This window comes from Ipomoea nil, unplaced genomic scaffold (genome assembly GCF_001879475.1).
Source record: "Ipomoea nil cultivar Tokyo-kokei standard unplaced genomic scaffold, Asagao_1.1 scaffold2926, whole genome shotgun sequence".
In the NCBI taxonomy this organism is placed as follows: domain Eukaryota; kingdom Viridiplantae; phylum Streptophyta; class Magnoliopsida; order Solanales; family Convolvulaceae; genus Ipomoea; species Ipomoea nil.
Window position 1 is genome coordinate 3,220,606 of NW_017619354.1, and position 18,540 is coordinate 3,239,145.

An 18,540-nucleotide genomic window follows, 5' to 3' on the forward strand; every position below is an offset into this window, starting at 1 on the left:
TACATGCTGAATACATGAATATACCAGTATTACTTAAGTAAATATTTCACTGGATGAACAGTTAGAGCGTGTAGGAGGTAGAGCAGAATGCAGAATTTACAGATTCAAAACAAGCAGGAGCATACCTTCTGCAAGATTGGATAAATTTTCAACTTTGAGCAGCGCTCATCCTGAGAAATGATCAAGAAAAAATTAGCCAGATTCCAGAATGTTACAAAATAAATTCAATATACCAGTCCAAGAATGATGTTCTTAGCACTCAATGCAGGGTTTCAAAAAATGGAACGCATGGATTCAGGTGACTGCATGAAGACTAGAAACACTTGAAAATAATTTTCAAAACCAAACAAAGCACTTGAAAATAATTTTTAAAACTAAAAAGAACACTTGAAAATCACTTTTAAAACTAAGAAAAACACTAGAAAATCATTTTAAAAACTAAAAGAGAAGACTTTAAAATTATTTTAAAAACTAAAGAGAAAACTTGAAAATCATTTTAAGAACTAAAAAGAAACACTTGAAAATTGTTTTAAAAGCCAAAAAGAATACTTGAAAATCATTTTAAAAAACATAACACTTGAAAATCATTTTAAAAACTAAACATAACACTTGAAAATCATTTTAAAAACTAATAAGAACACTTGAAAATCATTTTAAAAACTAAAAAAAACACATGAAAATCATTTTTAATACTAAAAAGAACACTTGAAAATCATTTTTAAAAATAAAAATAACACTAGAAAATCATTTTTCAAACTAAAAAGAATACTTGAAAATTATTTTTAAAACTAATAAGAACACTCCTTCATCCACCATTCATGCTTGGCGACACATGGGTTGTTATATGGGTGGCCTCCAATATACTATTTTAAAATGAAAACTGTTGCTTGTAAGCCTACTAATTGACATTATTGCACAAACTGGAAAACACAATAGATACTGAACAATAGTGGAGAATTCTCATTTTGAACCAACATGTTTTGTTAATATTGTTTATATTTTTTGTATGCCTGCACCTTGTTTATATTTTTTTACATATTAAAATATACTTTCAAAAATAAACACAAATTAATCAAAATTCGAATGAAAATTTTTAAAATACAACTATAATATTTAGCATCATCATTACAATATATAATATATAATATATAATAATAATAATAATAATAATAATTATTATTATTATTATTATTATTATTATTATTAATTAATATTATTATTATTATTATTATTATTAATTATGATTAATTATAATTATAATTATAATTATAATAATAACCCATGTTTAAGAAGTCCAAAATTGCCACCAAGAGTATGAACAACTCTAGGAAAAAAAAAAAAACAATGAATTCAAGAAACTGGTAAAATCAACCAAATCGCCCGTAGTAAATCTAACCTCAACGAAGTAAGGTAGATCCTCCGCTCTGACCAAAGTCACGAAACGAGAAGAAATCTATTGATTCCGAACCACAAGTCGCTCGGCCAGAAAATCGTACGGGAATCACCGCCGCGACCTGATAAACTCGGCGAAAACCTCGGACAAGGTCTTCTTATTCTGTACCAACAAAAACCCTGGAGTAGAAAGATATCAAACAATAAAAACCAAGAGAGAAATGGTAGATAGGGCGAACAATCTTACATGCAACTGCCGGAAGATCGCCGAGAAAACCAGCAAAGGTCGCCGAAGTCCCGGGTGATTACCACCCGTTCTTCACCGGGACAACGAACCAAACCCCCGATCTGGCGACGGAGAGGGCTTGGCCGCCGGAAATGGCGAGAGGAAAGGGAGAGTAGCATAGTCAGCGAAGGCGACAGAGATGGAGTGGAGGCCATGGGGAATGGTGGGATCTAGGCGGTGGGATCTAGGGCTTGTTTGGAGAAGAAGAAAACGGCGAGGCAATTGCTTAATTACAATTTGGAAATTTTGTAAATAATGATGTTCGAAAAATAGATCTTACCCTATCGGAAATCTGGGATATTATGGAAATCGAGTAGATTAAAAGCGACCGTTTGGGTTTTAATTAAGTTTTAACAAAGAAATTCGAAAGATTTTTGGCGACCCTTTTTAGACTTTTTAGAATAAAGGGTCGCTAATAGTTAATTGTTTTTTCAAAAACAATTTATTTCCCACGACTTTTTTCTGAGGTAATTTTCAGCCTATTTTATATCAAAACACCAAAAATCCCTATTAAATACCATATTAAAATAAATATTTTCAGTATATTCTCACATTCCCTCGGTTATGTTGTATAATTTAAACCAAACACTCTCTAAATATTAAAACTGTACTTTTTTTTTTGAAAAGTTAAAAAAGTACTCCCTATATTACAATTGTAAAAAATTATGAACTAAAATAGTTAACAATAAATAATTGAGCGATTAAAAATTGTATATTTCTCTAATTTGATTTAATTTTTTTAAAGTCCAATTTGACATTGTTGGATTATTGATTCAATTGTGAATAATGAAACAGTATTGGTACAATCCAATAATGGCACAAATGCTTAAATTTAAATTGCTTATTTTAATATAGTTAACTGGAGAAGGTTAAGTTGCGAAATGAATTTCAATTATCACTTTTGTAAACTTTTAAAATGATATATTTTAATAAATTTTTATTCACTTTCATAGAAGCGTCCAATTTTTTTTTTTTAGAACTTTGTAGGCTCTATAAAAGTCTATATAAATAATATTCATAAATTTTTATTAACTTTTTTTTTATTTTAAAAAATATACAAAAGTCATTGAAATTCTAAATTCAATACATTTACAAGCTTTCAATGATTTCGATTCGTAACATTTATAATTTCCTTACAAAACATATTACAATATATATCATAAAATTCTTATTATTATATAGTTTTTCACTCACACCAACATTCTCAACATTAATATTTTTATCAATTGTATGATGAGAGTTATATGCTAATTACTTATATAGTATTCTTAAGCATACAAAAACTACTATAAGAAATTCATGATTCATGATAATATTAAATACTAAAATTTATAGTAACATAATTGTTCAAATAAAATATTTAAAAATATAATTACTAGTTGCATAAATTAAAATATATATATTAATAATATATAGGAAATAATATTATTTAGAATTTTTTGAGTAAAATTGTAAAGTTTAGGTGAGAAAAAAAAAAATGGTAGAGTATGATATGAAGAAAAAATAATTTATTAAATTAGGTATAAGGTTTATAAAGTTTAAATATGAAAGGTCTTACCAAAAAAATGAATACAAAATAGAGTTTAAATATAGAGAAAAACATTCAGAGTTGGTAGAAATAAAAAATTTAAAATATTGAAATTGATGATTGGATTTCAACTATTTATAGTTGGAAAAAAAAATAGTCTACAAAAGTCTAAAATTAAAAAGTCTACAAAAGTTCATAACTTTTTGAATATTGCATGACTTTTAAAATCTTAATGGAATATCACCCGATTTTTTAAAATCCTTTAAAAATATTGACTGAATACCTCATGATTCTTAAAGACTCTCTAAAAGTTCGAATTGAAACCTCCAAACTTTTACAGGGCGTTTGGTTGAAAGGAGGGAACTAGGGAGAAATGAATTGTAATTTCGCGTGAAAAATAGAAAGTGAGAATTTAAATTACATTTTTTATATGAAGGAATAGAATGATTAGGACTTGAAAGGGAAACGTGAAAAAAGACTAAAATGTCATGTATAATAATAATAATAATGATGATGATGATGATAAAATGGTAATTCAACACTAAATTACAATTCCACACTTTGTGGAATTACAATTCCTAGGGAGGACGCAATTCTATAGTTGGAGGGATTTGTAATTCCACACGGAATTACAAATCCCTCCAACCAAATCATGGAATTGCAATTCCATGAAGTTTGGTAGGAATGGAATTGCAATTCCCATCCTACTAAACATTGCACCCTAACAGGGCGTTTGGTTGGAGAGGGGGAATTACGTGGGAAAGGAATTGTAATTCCATGGGAGTTGAATTACTGGGAATAAAGTGGGAATTTAAATTCCAGTGTTTTGTTGACAGGAATAGAATTACTGGGAATTTCAATTCCAATGTTTGGTATACATGGGAATTGAAAGGGAATAAGTAGTATAAAGTAAAAAATGTCCATTATTGTTGTTAGACATTAATTTTAGGTTAAAAAATGAAGGGGTAATTTTGACTCATTACTATCTTTTTTTCTCAGGAATTAAAATACCAGGGGGGACATGGGATTTTAATTCCATGAAAATGGGGGAATTGCAATTCCCTCCAACCAAACTACGGAATTTAATGGCCTTTGGAATTAGGTGGGAATTAAGTGGGAAGGGAATTTAAAATCCCTCCAACCAAACGCCCTGTAAAGTTCATAAAAGTCTTTAAAAATCTATGACAACTCGCTTGGTTCGCTAGAAAATATTTGAAGGTAAATGGAATTGAAATTCCATGGAAAATAAATTCCAAGAAAAAATAGATTCCATTGTTTGGTTGGTGGAAAAGAAATTACCGGAATATGAATTCCATTATTTGATTGAGTTTGGAATGGTAAGGAATAATGAGTATAATGACAAGTATAACCCTACACAACAATAATAATAATATAATAACAATAAGAGTAATTAATAAAGAATGGTGAGGGTAAGTTTGTCATATTAGTTTTCCATGAAAAACTTTTTCCATGAAAAACAAAATACCTAGGATGAGCTAGGAATTGATTTTCCTCTTTAAGGACAACTTTTTCCAATGAAAAATATTTTTCATCCAATCAAACAACATAAAACATCATTTTCCTTCACTTTTAGGAAAACATTTTCCATGGAAAATGTTTTCCATCCAACCAAACTCCCCCTAAAAGTCAAAATTGAATACACGCCTTAAGTTAATAAAGTCGACTTAAAAGTTTACACTAAGCCTCATTAAAAAAAAAATTGCATTTTTAGTCCTCAATGATTCCTTACTAGTCGTTTTAATCGCTAACTTTTTACCAGTTGTTGAAATATACATTCTTAATTATTCAAAAAAGTTATGGTTTTAATATATATTTGACACAGTGTCTACTTAATTGGCATTACAGAAGCTACAATTATATATAGTGAAGAAGAAAAAGTTTGACAATAATTAATGCGCTTTTCTTAGCTTGGATCGTCCAATTCCAGGCTGTTGGAAAATGAATGATGAACATACTATCATCACAAACATAGACTGAAATGGACCTGCTCATGATTTAGATGACCCAATTCACTTTTCTCATGTTTAAATTCCACATACAATAATGAGTTATTGACTTATTAATCAAAATAAAACGAGCACTATCTCATATAACTTATTTGCATGAGTGTAAATTTTATATTTTAAAAACTTATATTAAATATATTATTATAAAAAGATCAATATCTCATTTATAATATTATACCCCATAAGATCTTCATAAACCTACGATTATAATGTGTGATAGAAGCCATGTGTGTCTGCTAGATACTATATAACTTTGATAAAAAAAAATTGATGTAATTAATCATATGTTCCATCACATAAATATTGAATACTAATTTTTACTCTCTTTATATCACTTATATATAAAACATATAGTCAGGGATAAAGTCAAAAATTTTAATCACCGGGGATGAAAAATAAAATTTCAAAACGTGATAAAAGAATATTTATAATAAAATATAAAATGTTTGGAATAAATTGTAAACCAACTCTATTAACATATTTATAAATACTTTTTATTTCAATTAGATCAACTCTAAATATTTTTAAACTAATTAATGTAAATACGATGATGTACAAATTAAAATTTTAGATTACTTTACTTAGATAGTTCATTATAATGAGATGATGAAATTAAAAAATATATTTAAAGTGTGTTAGAGAGAGAGAGAGAGATAAAACTAATATTAGAGGTTAGTGGTTACAATGTAATTTGTTCTGTTAATCATTTGTAATAAAAACTCACTACACTTTTTATGTATAATAGTCCCGTTTCAATAAGAACTATGTCTTAGGTGAAAACATTAATGAATGCACCACAACTACTTTAGCATACCTGTAGGACTGACAGAGATATTTGATGAAGTTAGAGTACGCAGTTGTAATGCATTCATTCAATTCACATATTGCATTTTTATTTAATCTCATGCTTTTACTAATATTGTTATATTATATTTAGTTATATTTGTAATAATTTTCATTGCATTTTGGGACAATTCATTAATTTCATAACATTAGATTGATTTTTTTGGTTGAAAACTTATATATAAATGAATAATAAACAACAAAAATTGATAGACGATAATGTTAATAAAGTTGTACGAAAAAAAATAAAATGATATATTGATGAATGATGACATGCATATAATTGTGGGGTTAAAATGAACTTTTATATTTATAAATAAATTGCTTAAATCCTTCAGTCAACATTTCGTCATCTCCCGACTTAAAAGAAGGATAAACCAACCACCCAAACCTAACGGGTAGTTCGAGTATCAAATAAACTCTCTTTGTGAGAAAGAATCTTAGAATAATTTAAGTTCAATTTTCACAAGTAGAGATTCCCCCTAAGTTAGTTCTTGTGCCTCTTAGGGTAAGCAATGATCAATCGACAGTACTAGGACCATAAGACGAAAGAAGAAAGACACGTAACACTTCATGATTAAAAACCCAAAAAAAAAAACAAAAAAAAAAACAAAACAAAAAAAACAAAAAACAAAAAAACAAAACAAAAATAAAAAAAACAAAAAACAAAAAACAAAAACAAAAAAAAAAACAAAAAACAAAAAACCCACCCAAGTACCTGCGGTCAACCTGGCCTCACACTCCACCAACCAATCAACGTTACTATACCATGCATGTGTGGTCGTCTCTCTACCGTAAACTTTACCTAACCCCTTTTCATATTAGATGTAAACTTTTATTTACCAAAAAACAAGTAACCGTTACTTGAAGGGTGTATTAAATAAAATTCATCTTGTGATATTTGTCAACAAATGATGATAAGAAGGTAAATCACTATTTAAATTAGTCTAATTACACATAATTAATCACCTCAAACTAAGAATATACCAATATACAATTTTAATGCAAAGTAAAATTAAAATTTTATGATTACCAAGTTAACTGTTGGACCAATTTGGTTAGGTTGTCCCTGATAATAGATGTACTCTTATTGAGTAACTCATGTTGTGTGCTCAAATTTTATTTAGTGAAGAACAATGAGAAATAAAACGATGATCCCTTTTTGTTTTAATCAATTAAAAATAACATAATAGCAAATATTATTTAAAAAATAGAATAGAAAATGAGAGTATGTGTAGTATCATTTGTTATTATTTATAGTTTTATTAATTTTATTATTAATTCTCACTAACTTGATTCAAACTAGTTTATAAATACTTTTTTTCCATTTAAATTCAATTTTAATATAACTATTTTTTTGAATGCTACTAGACAAAAATAGTTATATTAAAATTCAATTTTAATATAACTATTAAACTATTTAAAGTTTATCATGTCACAACACTCAAATCTCTTTTAAAAAATTAAACAATTTCAAAAGTTTCCAAGTCAATATGATAAAGAGAAATATTGTAGGAAATTTATTAGTGTATCACTGTATCCTCTATTAATTTGTATTACATATTTTTATAAAGTATAAAGCTGGTTTTTGTAGATTCTATATAAGTCTTTTTGGTAATGAAAAGATTGAGAGTGAAAATTTGCATTACTTTTTAAAAACTTGTATCAGTGTATGAAGAAGAATATTCTGTTGTTTATAAAATCCAAATAAAATTAAGTAGCAATGTGTCACATTTCCACCCACCCAAAAATTATGCCTCTCCTTTTGGGTGATTGACAGATAAAATAAATGAAAAGGGTCCCCACACTCACATCGCAATAAATATCCATTTGCAAGTACAAACCACACCACACCACTCTAATTTTATTTTAGTTTTTATCAAAATAGCTTACAAATCATATAAGACATATAAATCAGACTAAAAAAAATCATGTATAATGAATTCAAAAGATATTGACAAGATTTGAACTTGTAATTTGTATGTATAACAATAACTCGACCATTTATTTTAAAATTGTAAATTTTTGTTGTTATTGTTATTATTATTTTTTTTAATGGTAACAACTCATAACTAGTTTTTAAAGGTATGAACAGAATAACCCCACTATTGTATAGTACTCTCCAAATCATACATAAAGATGTTGGCGCTTTCCCTTCCAATCTCCAACTTTGTAAATCAAAACACACTAAATAAGTCAATAACTTTTCCCCTTTTAAATTGTTAAATGACTTATAAATTTATCAATCTCTCTTTTTAAAGTACCACTACATCACCCTTGCAGACTTGGGCGTGAACTTAAACGAGGAATGAAATGAGCTAAATTGGTGTCCCCTGAGTTTGGAAGAAAGTATTAATAATGATTGCCTTCGTGCAACTTTGATTCATAGTGACAGGAACTAGTTTCCCTCTCGAGGTATAGACCCTCTTATTCGATGTAAAAAAATAAATAAATATCACTACATCATATTTTAGGATAAATTTGAGAGAAATAAGAAGTGAATTTGTAATTTTTTATTTTAAAGTTACGTGTTTATACCACTCGACCAAATCATTAAAAAGTAACTATGCCTTATTAACTATATTTAATAGGTTACATAAGATGATTGTGACTTAATGCACAACTATGCCTTATTAACTATATTTAATAGGTTACATAAGATGATTGTGACTTAATGCATTATTATGGTGCTCGCTAAAATGTACTATTTTAATTATATTGCTGTTATTAGAAAATAAATAATTTATCGTTTGGAAATATTATGAATTAACAATAGTATAACGATCACACTTGTGTGAAACTTTCTCACGGATCTTTATCTGTTAGACGGATCGGGTCGAATCGAGTTACTATGCAAATGTAATATTTATACTAGCAAATGTAATACTAAATCAGGAGTAAAATGTTAGTTACTTATAAAGGAAAACATAATACTTTTGATAACAAATGTAATACCTTTATATTTTGATGTAAGCATTATATTTTTGCTTGTAAGTAATGTTGCACTTAGAAAAATGTAATAATTTTATATAAAAATGTAAAAGTATTACATTTGTCCTCAAAAGTATTACATTTTCTCATATAAGTAATAAACATTTTATTCATGATTTAGTATTACATTTGCTAGTATAAGTATTACACTTAATCTTGACATGACCCGTCTCACAGACAAAGATCCGTGAGACGGTGTCACAAAAGTTTTTGCCATTGTATAATATATTTTATAGTTAATTTTAGAAATGATCCATTGACTACTGATATTTATGAATTTGTATCATTGACTTTCAGTTTGACAACATTTAATTTGGTCACTTGACTATTAATTTTGTTCCATATGTCATCCGATTAAATATTCATTTAATATGTATCAAATTTGAGGGTAAATATGTAAAAATTAACTAGTAGAATCGCTTATCTATATTTACATATTTAATGGTGTTAAACAAAATATATAATCGTCTCAAAATTGGGGTAGAGACTTATCATTAGCCTGATCCAAATTGGCTTATGGATCAAATTGGTCTTCACATTCCAACTTATGATGAACCTAATGTGTGAACTTTATGAACCTAATTCATCCATCTCAATTACAGATTAATTTTTACATTTTTACCATTAAATTTAACGCTTACTAACTAAAAAATTAACTAGATGACTAAATATGTAACAAAATTAATAGTCAATGAGCTACTTATGATTAAATTTAAATTGAGAATAAAAATTAATAAATATCAACAACTAAGAGATTATTCTTTGAATTAACTCTATATTTTAAAATATTAATTTTAGGTATATGAATTTCAAAACATATTGGGAAACACCATATAAAAAATTATTATTTTTGAAATACTCCATATATTTAATGTTCCGTAAGAGATAACAGGGAAATAAATAAATTATTATTTTTGAAATGTTCCATATATTAATGTCCTTCCTATTTACTAAAAAAAAAAAAAAAAAAAAAAAAGAAGAAGAAGGAAATAAATATTATTATAAAAAATTAAAAAAAAATTAAAAAAAAAAAAACCAGCAGGAAGAGGACTGAATACTACGTGACGAATTTAAGGAAAAAAAATAAATGAAATAATAAACTCCTCATAGTACAATCCATCAACCAGTGTTGTCCGTGTACTGACATAAATGGCACGACCAACCTATAGCCGCAAATTATTTTATTTCACGAAGGGAACTGTATAATGTTGCAACTTGCAAGTACGAAGTCGTATTAGGTAAAATATTATTATACTATATAAAAGAATTGTTATAAATTATAGGTAGTTGAGTGTAAATCTTATAAGACGATACATAATACATACAAGGGAAAAGGGAAAAAGAATAATATGAACTCCATAACTCAGAAACCCATTTCATTAAATAACCGTCAGTATACATATGTATACGATTGTATCTAATCAGAAATGACATAAAATAAGATATATAATTATTGTTTAAAAATATTCATAATTATTTACGATGTAATATCTATTTTAAACTTTAATCTAGATTTGTTATTGAGTTCGATTTTATAAACACCATTTATGATGATAAAAAAAAAAGCGTGTTATTACACTATATAGTATAGTTGATAATATATTAATTATTTAGTCTTCTTCCTTTAGTAAGCTTTCTAATTTAAAAATGATAAACCGATGAAGAAAGTCCACCATAAATAGGAGTGGTTGAACCATATTATGAGATCATTTCATCTCGTCTCCTTCTCTCTCTCAGTCTCGCTGCTCGGAGGAGCTTCAGACGAAGAAGAGCAGAAATTCCGGCCGGCCATAAATCGGCCTCTCTCAATTCACGTAAGTCTATTACATACCTCGTACCGAGCACGGTGTTTGTTTGTCTATGCATGTTAGTGCAATTATATATGCTTTAATTTATACTTTCCCTCAGCTCCATGAAGATGCCTATTATACTATATCTGCATATAATATATGCTAAATAATCCTTCTTGCTCTTATTTACGAATTCTCCGATTTGCTTTCTGCAACGGTGGTAACATAAACTCCACATAGTATGCGACAACAAAAGATTGGTTCGGCGGTGTGGAGCGTTAAACTTGGATCTTGTTCTTCTTCTATATCATATCGGAATCTCGATTTCTTTTTTTCCTTTTTTTAATCTTCTGCCGTTGAATTTTAGAGTCCTCACCATCTTTGTGTTAAATTATAAAAATTATGAGCGCAGAAGAGTAGAAAACTATCCCTGAGAAGGAGAAGTCAGTGAGTCATCCCTTTGCTTGTGTGTATCTAAAAATAACAAAATAAAATTATTAACAAAAATAGACAAATAGTCACCTTTTTCAAGTGGGATTGAAGAAATTTGGCAGTGACCTGGCACTCGGCATCTTTTGTAGACATGCCTAATTTTTGTTATCTTTCTTTTTTTGTTTTTGGGCAAAAAAACATAAATTATTACAGTAATTAAGAAGCACTCTACAGGACACGTGGCATAGAATTATTCGTGGGAAATAAAAATACGACGGAGTACTACGTTGTAGACTCGTAGACTCGACCTTTTTAAGAAGAGTGAATCTTGGAAGTATGCAGAATGGACCAGAATCTATGGTCGAGATTTTATACGCTTGCATGATCCATTCAAACTATTTTTGTATTGGAAAATGGTTATTGCTCCACATGCAAGATAATTTCTTTTTAGCCTACATATTTTATTACTACAAATTATTATATGGACCATGATCTGTATTGTACTGTGTGAATCATAAAAAGTGTATTATTTGTGTATAAAATATATATTATATAAAATAATATATTTTTAATACTCAAATAATATATCTTTTTAGTACTTTATATTTATAGTTCACATAATAATGATTGTTTTATTATTTAACGGTCAATTTCGTTGGAGTAGTAAATAAAAAGGTGTCACGTCTAGCCATAATTGTGTTACTTGCCACTTGCTAGCTATTTACTATTTAGAATTACTCCTTGCCCTTTTATACCATTATTATTATTATTACTATCACAAAAATAAGATTCGTTTTTATTGGTAAGTATTACTATTTCATATAATTTTGACAACTGTATCATGATGAATCGTGGACGTGGGAATAACATGACCACATTCACCACATTGGGCATCCAGACCAGCTTTTATTGTTTTGGTTATTGCACTTTATGGCATTTAATTTGTTGGGTGTATTGGCAGCCATATATTTTTTATTCCGTGTCGATAATGGTTTCAAGCTACACCTTTTGTGCATAGCATGATCCCGCCGGCCATCAAATTGTCAGAATAATTAATTACTGTAATAATGTTACATCTGTATCTGTGTGGCTAACGTTTGTAATGGCGGTTGGTGGTGATTGAAAGACCATAGGAAAACGTAAAGTGTTGTCGCAATTATTCAAGATAAATGTTCAAACCAAATTAGTGCGCACTAATTGAAAAGAAGTTATAATATATACAGGAAAAATGACATTAGCACTTTTCCTCTCTAAATTATGTAGGTAAACATATTAGCATTTTCAATTATTATAAAAGTGATAATTTTTCTCCTTGATATATTAATAAATTGACATTTCTACCCTTAAAGTAAATATTTTATTTATTTTATTTCTCCAACAAATTATTACGTATACGTAGGGATGACCACGGTTCGGTTCGAACTGAACCTGACATTATAACAATGGAATTAAAAATTTATGATTATGATTCAGATTTAGAACCCAATATTTGGATTTCAATTTATTAAAATTATGAATTAAAAAAATTAGATCCTGAACAGTGAACCGACGGTTCCGGATTCGGTTGGCGATTTTGAACCATCTTTATTTTAAAATTTTATTTTTTATTTTAAAATAATCTAAATTCAACAATAAATGTATTTTATTTTTTCAGTTCAGAACATGATTTGACCGTTCTGGTTCGCGATTTTAATAAACTCTAAATATTGGATTTCGATTCTAAATTGTAATTGGAATATTTCGGTTTGGTTGCTATAGTGTCTGTTTGGTTTGAACCAAATTATAGTCATAATTTGTTGGAGAATAAAAGTATATAAAATATTTATTTTAAGGAGGGTAAATATGTTCATTTAATATTTCAGAGGGAATAACAGCCATTTGAACAATTCAGGCAAAAAAAAGGTACTATAAGTATATAATTTAAAAGGAAAAAGTGTTATTTTCCCTAATATATATGTTTTCCCCATTTAACCAATCGTTGAAAAATCTGGGCTTTTACTAATATTATATTGTATTCTTGTATAAACCTGATCTATGTAATTATCTATGACATTGTTAACTTATTATAATGGGAAAGTACTATGTGTATTTCTGTTTATATTCCTAATGTTTACTCACACACATAAAATTTTGAGGTAGATATTTGTATTGGACTTACATGGAAGAATAGTTTATCGGTATCCGTCACATAAGGGAATAAAAATTAAGAGAGTAAGATTTGGGAGTACATGTAATAGAACTCTTTAGAGTTTTTAGAGTATCTGGGATGATGTAAATCTATGTAACTAACACATATGCTAGACCTTGCTTACTGCGCCACAAGGACTCCCTCATTTTGAGAGGTTGCTCTACACTACAGATGGCAAAACTCTAGTCATTCTTTTTAAACTTTTCCTTTGTGACTAACTGAGTTGTCCATGCAAGTGGAGTTAACATTGCTATGCAGTCTGCACTTGACTACATATACTTTTAATAATTTATTTTTTTGCCCTTGCCTATAAACCAATTTATCTTTAAAAAGCTTGGAAACTGGAAAGCATTTAATTATGGAATGTTTGATTACATTAGCTTAGGTTATTATATTACCCCTTAAACTATTACTTCTACATATTATTGAAAGCATTATGTTATATAACTTATAAGGACAAAAAATTTTCATAACCTGCATAATTTTTTTATCCTTGTAGAATTATCCACAATAAAAAATGTGCTCAATTTGGATTTAGCTAAAACTAAAGATATTTAATACTCCGTATTAACTTGTTTAGTTAATGATAATCTTTATAATTAGAAAACTATTTTACTTTGATGCCTCAAAATAAGTCGTATACACATGAATAAATTTGTAAATAAATATACACAAATAAATGTTTGTTTTACTTCTTGCTAATTATTAAATGCTGTTGTGTAATATAGAGCTATGGATAATGGCATAAGTGAAAGGCTGCTTAGTTCTGAAGTAGATAAGACAAATGATGATCTGAAAGTTAGGGTATACGATGAATCAAGGAAGATATGGAGAGTTGCATTGCCAGGTGTACTCTCACGGGTGGCTTCATTTGGAAGCATAGTAGTCACACAGTCATTCATTGGCCACATCGGTGAACTTGATCTCGCCGGTTATGCTCTTGTTCAAACTCTCACCGTCCGATTTGTGAATGGAATATTGGTAACTATACTGCATGCATGCATATGCATTATATTTCAATTCTGTACCCATATCCATCTGATCTGATCTGTGATGAGTTTTAATTAATTAATTGCAGTTAGGAATGTCGAGTGCAACAGAAACTCTATGTGGGCAAGCATATGGAGCCGGGCAGTATCATATGATGGGGATTTACTTGCAAAGATCATGGATTGTTGATTTGGTGACATTGACAATCCTGCTCCCCTTTTTCATCTTTGCCACCCCAATCTTCAAACTTCTTGGACAGGCAGACTCTATTGCAGGCGCTGCTGGATATGTTTCTTATTGGTTCATTCCCTTCATCTACAACTTCGTGTTTAGCTTGACCATCCAAATGTATCTCCAAGCACAACAAAAGAACATGATCATCGCGTGGCTATCTGTCGCGCAATTCGTCATCCACATCCCACTCTCTTGGTTGTTAGTTTACCAGTTCGAGTTTGGGGTTCCGGGTGCAATGCTTGCCCTCACCATATCCTCCTGGTCCGTTGTGATCGGTGAGTTTGTGTACATATTTGGCGGCTGGTGCCCAAACACATGGAGGGGATTTACAAAGGATGCCTTCAAAGATATATTCCCTGTTGTCAAGCTCTCCATATCATCAGGAGTTATGGTTTGGTAAGTACTAAGTCCTCTTCTCTTTATTCAATCACTGCTGCAAATTATGGAATTTCCGACCACCTGAAAGTGATCTTAAATCAAGTCAAAAGCAAAAAAGTGGTCGGAAATAGCGACAAAGGTTTTTTCAGATACCAAAAGTGGTCGTAACAAGGCTTTTGACTTGATTTAAGATCACTTTCAGGTGGTTGGAAAATTTCATAATTTCCAGCAGTGAATTCATCACTGCTACCTACTTGTAATTATACTTATAATAATATCTGAATTGGTTTCTAGTTTGGAGCTATGGTACAATGCTGTATTAGTCCTACTAGCTGGATATATGAAGAATGCAGAGGTTGCCATATCAGCCTTCTCCATCTGGTAATTATGAACTAACTCCCCTTTTGAATGTTATTGCACCAGTAACTAACACTAAATTTCATTCCACAGCCTTAACATTAATGGATGGGAGTTCATGATTAGCCTAGGCTTCCTTGGCGCTGCTTGGTATGCATGTTACCATTAACTATTATTACATACCATCAATAGTACAGTTAGGTTTATATACTTTCATGGTGTGCAGTGTACGTGTCGCGAATGAACTTGGAAGAGGGGATGCGAAAGCTACGCGATTTTCTATCAAAGTACTCGTATCTACTTCAATTGTAGTTGGATTATTCTTCTGGGTTTTGTGCCTGGCATTTGGGAGCAAAATTGGATACTTGTTTACCAACGAAAAGGAGGTTGCAGATGCCGTGGCAGACCTCTCTATGCTCCTCGCATTCTCTGTATTGCTCAATAGCATTTATCCAGTACTCTCAGGCAAGTTTTTTGCTCATATCATCTCATCTGTTCTGGATAACTTCTTAATCCATTATATTTTACTAAGTACTTAAAAATTTGTGTAATCAGGTGTGGCAGTTGGAGCAGGCTTACAAAGCACAGTTGCAATTATAAACCTGTGTTGCTATTATCTTATTGGAATACCGATTGGTGCTGTGCTTGGCTATGTAGCTAATCTTGAAGTGCAGGTACTGCTTGCTAAGATCATTCATATATGCATATATATAATATATACTGTAGTGCATAGAAAAGTCTCAAAGTTGTGATATTGTTTGGTAGGGTATATGGCTTGGAATGATTTGTGGGGTGGTCACGCAATCACTTGCCTTGTGCTACATGACATGGAAAACAGATTGGGATAACGAGGTATTACCTAAACTAAACATTTTAAAATTATTACAGTATCATATATAATGGGTACATTTATCTGTAACATGAATGGGGAATTACACAATTTGTGATTATGTAACAGGTGGCAAAGGCTAAACAGCGCCTCCAGAAGTTTTACTTGAAGTCTGATGAGTCTAATCAACTAGCTTGAGGTTCAGGATAATAAAAAATATTTATAAAATTTTTGTTCTCTTTATGCAAATTTCTTCACCGTTTAATAAGGAAATAAAAGATTTGAGGTTAATTATTAGTTCAATATTAAATTCATTTGGTATTATTTATCAATTTTCTCATATTTTTAATATCATATTATCTAGAATTTTTCATTAGTAGATAAATTCTTTAACCTCTACATTCACCAGAGAGTAAGTATTGTATATGTAATACTTTTTAGTTAAAATATACATTTTTATATACTCAAAAAAAATAATAAATTTTAATTAAAAAATATTACACATTTCACGAATATTTATTTTTCAAAAGTTCATACTCCGTCTTTTTAGTTACATTTGGTCATTTGTGTTTGACTGCATAAAGTGTTTCCACTTTATCTTTTTTTTTTTTTTTCATATTGTGCACTCTCTTAGTGTTTGAGAATTTAAACGTTTCAATTTAAAATGAAACCCAATTTTGTCAATCCATTTCATTAATGTTAATTGCAATTTATCCGTTATTCTGTATAATTGTTTGAGAAGAAAATTGTGAAATTATAATCTCTCTTTCTTTAAAACATAGTTATCTGAACTCTATACCCTATATATTACTCTTGGGCTAATAGTAATTCTCGGCAAATTATACCATAGATTGAATGCATCTTACATTATGTACCATGATTTAAAATGACATTCAAATTATGTACATGTAATAATTAACATATTATATACTTGTAACTTTTTCATTTTTAGTCTTATTGGTATCAATTAACCAAGCAAAAATGTTGTTTACCAAAAATTTGATTTAGCTGTTTGATTTGATCAAACAAATCAAATTTTGACTGATAAATCATTATCCAAACAACCCCATATAGCCTACAAATCCTCACTTAGTCCTCTTTTTTCAAAATAAGATTGTGATTATAGTAGTATGTCCAATATAAAGTGTTATATTCTTAGCTTGAAGTGAAGTTTAAATTGAATTGTAATATTGAATTAAAGTCTAATCTAACATAATGTAATCCTATTCTAAGTTGGGAGAAGTTAGAAAATAATTGTTTTAACTACTAATTGGTTTTTTATAGCTACTGAAATTGTGCCTACTCATAAAATATTAGGTTGAGTCGCACTCAGAGTCACATCTTGACTCTAGTCGTGACTTCCATAGTTTTATGCTTGGCACTTTCAATCATGATTTCTAAATTATTTTTACCTATTATAGATGTTCAAATTAGACTTTGTTGTATTTATTAAAGTTGTAATTCTTTGTGGTCACAAACGAGATTGTCAGCGCGACACTTTCTTTACTCTAAATTAAAGTTGATTTTTGTTCATTTTTTCTTTTGCTTATTTGGGTCCTCGAGTCATGACAAGCAACACACATTTATGTCAAGATGATGATACAACCCTGATGTTGTAAGCTCTTTTTCGAGTCAAGAGCTAAACTTCAAAAAATGGGAGAAGAAGAGACATGATTGTATGTGCTTCGAGTGGCAACCCAACTCCATAAAAGAGATAAGAAAAAGAATGTCTCAAGACAAATTCAATATATTCTTCAGTGTCTTATACAATTACATAGGTAGCTATATATATACATGATCATATAAATCACCCACTACCCCTTAACCATCCACTATCCCATTAATTACTTGTTATACCTACCCATGAAATACCTAGAATAGTGGTTATTCCACTATTATAATAATAATAATAATAATAATAATAATAATAATAACTGCAATAACATTACACCAGGGTGTATCATATGACTTTAAAATATATCCAATTAACCTCCATTTTACTTAGTTTAAAAAAAAAAAAAAACACCTTCAATTTATTACTTAATTTTATAATCAATGTATCCAAATCACCTAAATAAAAAAAAAAAAATCATCCATTCTGTTAGGCTAACAAAGACATTTAATCACCCATGGAAGTTCTTCCACTGAGGGAAAGATCACTGCTCATGCCTATACCTGAAGCTCAAAAAAGAACCTTCTGGTGTACTGTTTAATGGCAGAGGCATTCAATTCATTAGAAATAAATTCCATAGGAATTATAGCGTTGTTGTACCTG

The 18,540-nt window shown here is 29.3% G+C and overlaps 2 protein-coding genes across 4 annotated transcripts; one reads left to right on the plus strand and one right to left on the minus strand.

The window, feature by feature from the left end:
- Window positions 1–61: 61 nt before the first annotated feature.
- LOC109162037 lies at window positions 62–1,999 on the minus strand. The gene is made up of 3 exons (XM_019310683.1): window positions 1,640–1,999; window positions 1,469–1,555; window positions 62–170 (listed from the first exon to the last, which is right to left on the minus strand). Exons 1-3 carry the CDS (start codon window positions 1,831–1,833, stop codon window positions 149–151), a joined length of 303 nt encoding a protein of 100 aa, XP_019166228.1. The 5' UTR covers window positions 1,834–1,999; the 3' UTR covers window positions 62–148.
- Window positions 2,000–7,834: 5,835 nt separating this feature from the next.
- Window positions 7,835–16,597, plus strand: LOC109162034 (protein DETOXIFICATION 24-like). Of its 3 annotated transcripts, none has more exons than XR_002050997.1 (9): window positions 10,762–10,881; window positions 14,206–14,458; window positions 14,556–15,097; window positions 15,374–15,460; window positions 15,530–15,586; window positions 15,663–15,901; window positions 15,992–16,114; window positions 16,198–16,288; window positions 16,395–16,597. XR_002050997.1 is itself a non-coding variant. In XM_019310677.1 (9 exons), the coding sequence occupies exons 2-9, from the start codon at window positions 14,210–14,212 to the stop codon at window positions 16,461–16,463; spliced, it is 1,449 nt and encodes a 482-aa protein (XP_019166222.1). In that variant the 5' UTR covers window positions 10,762–10,881; window positions 14,206–14,209; the 3' UTR covers window positions 16,464–16,597. The 3 variants fall into 3 exon arrangements, 2 of the variants coding, with proteins under 2 accessions (XP_019166224.1, XP_019166222.1); XM_019310677.1 differs by having other exon boundaries at window positions 15,992–16,110; window positions 16,202–16,288; XM_019310679.1 differs by lacking the exons at window positions 10,762–10,881; window positions 14,206–14,458 and adding an exon at window positions 7,835–7,845 and having other exon boundaries at window positions 14,536–15,097; window positions 15,992–16,110; window positions 16,202–16,288.
- The last annotated feature ends 1,943 nt before the right edge of the window (window positions 16,598–18,540 follow it).

Coding starts and splice junctions, on each gene's coding strand:
- LOC109162037 (XM_019310683.1), bottom strand. CDS start 1,833: ATGGCCTCCACTCCATCTCTGTCGCCTTCGCTGACTATGCTACTCTCC. Junction 1,556..1,639: donor CGATCTTCCGGCAGTTGCAT/GTAAGATTGTTC, acceptor TTGTTGGTACAG/AATAAGAAGACCTTGTCCGA. Junction 171..1,468: donor TTCTGGCCGAGCGACTTGTG/GTTCGGAATCAA, acceptor ATCATTTCTCAG/GATGAGCGCTGCTCAAAGTT.
- LOC109162034 (XM_019310677.1), top strand. CDS start 14,210: ATGGATAATGGCATAAGTGAAAGGCTGCTTAGTTCTGAAGTAGATAAG. Junction 15,587..15,662: donor GGCTTCCTTGGCGCTGCTTG/GTATGCATGTTA, acceptor CATGGTGTGCAG/TGTACGTGTCGCGAATGAAC. Junction 16,289..16,394: donor AAACAGATTGGGATAACGAG/GTATTACCTAAA, acceptor ATTATGTAACAG/GTGGCAAAGGCTAAACAGCG.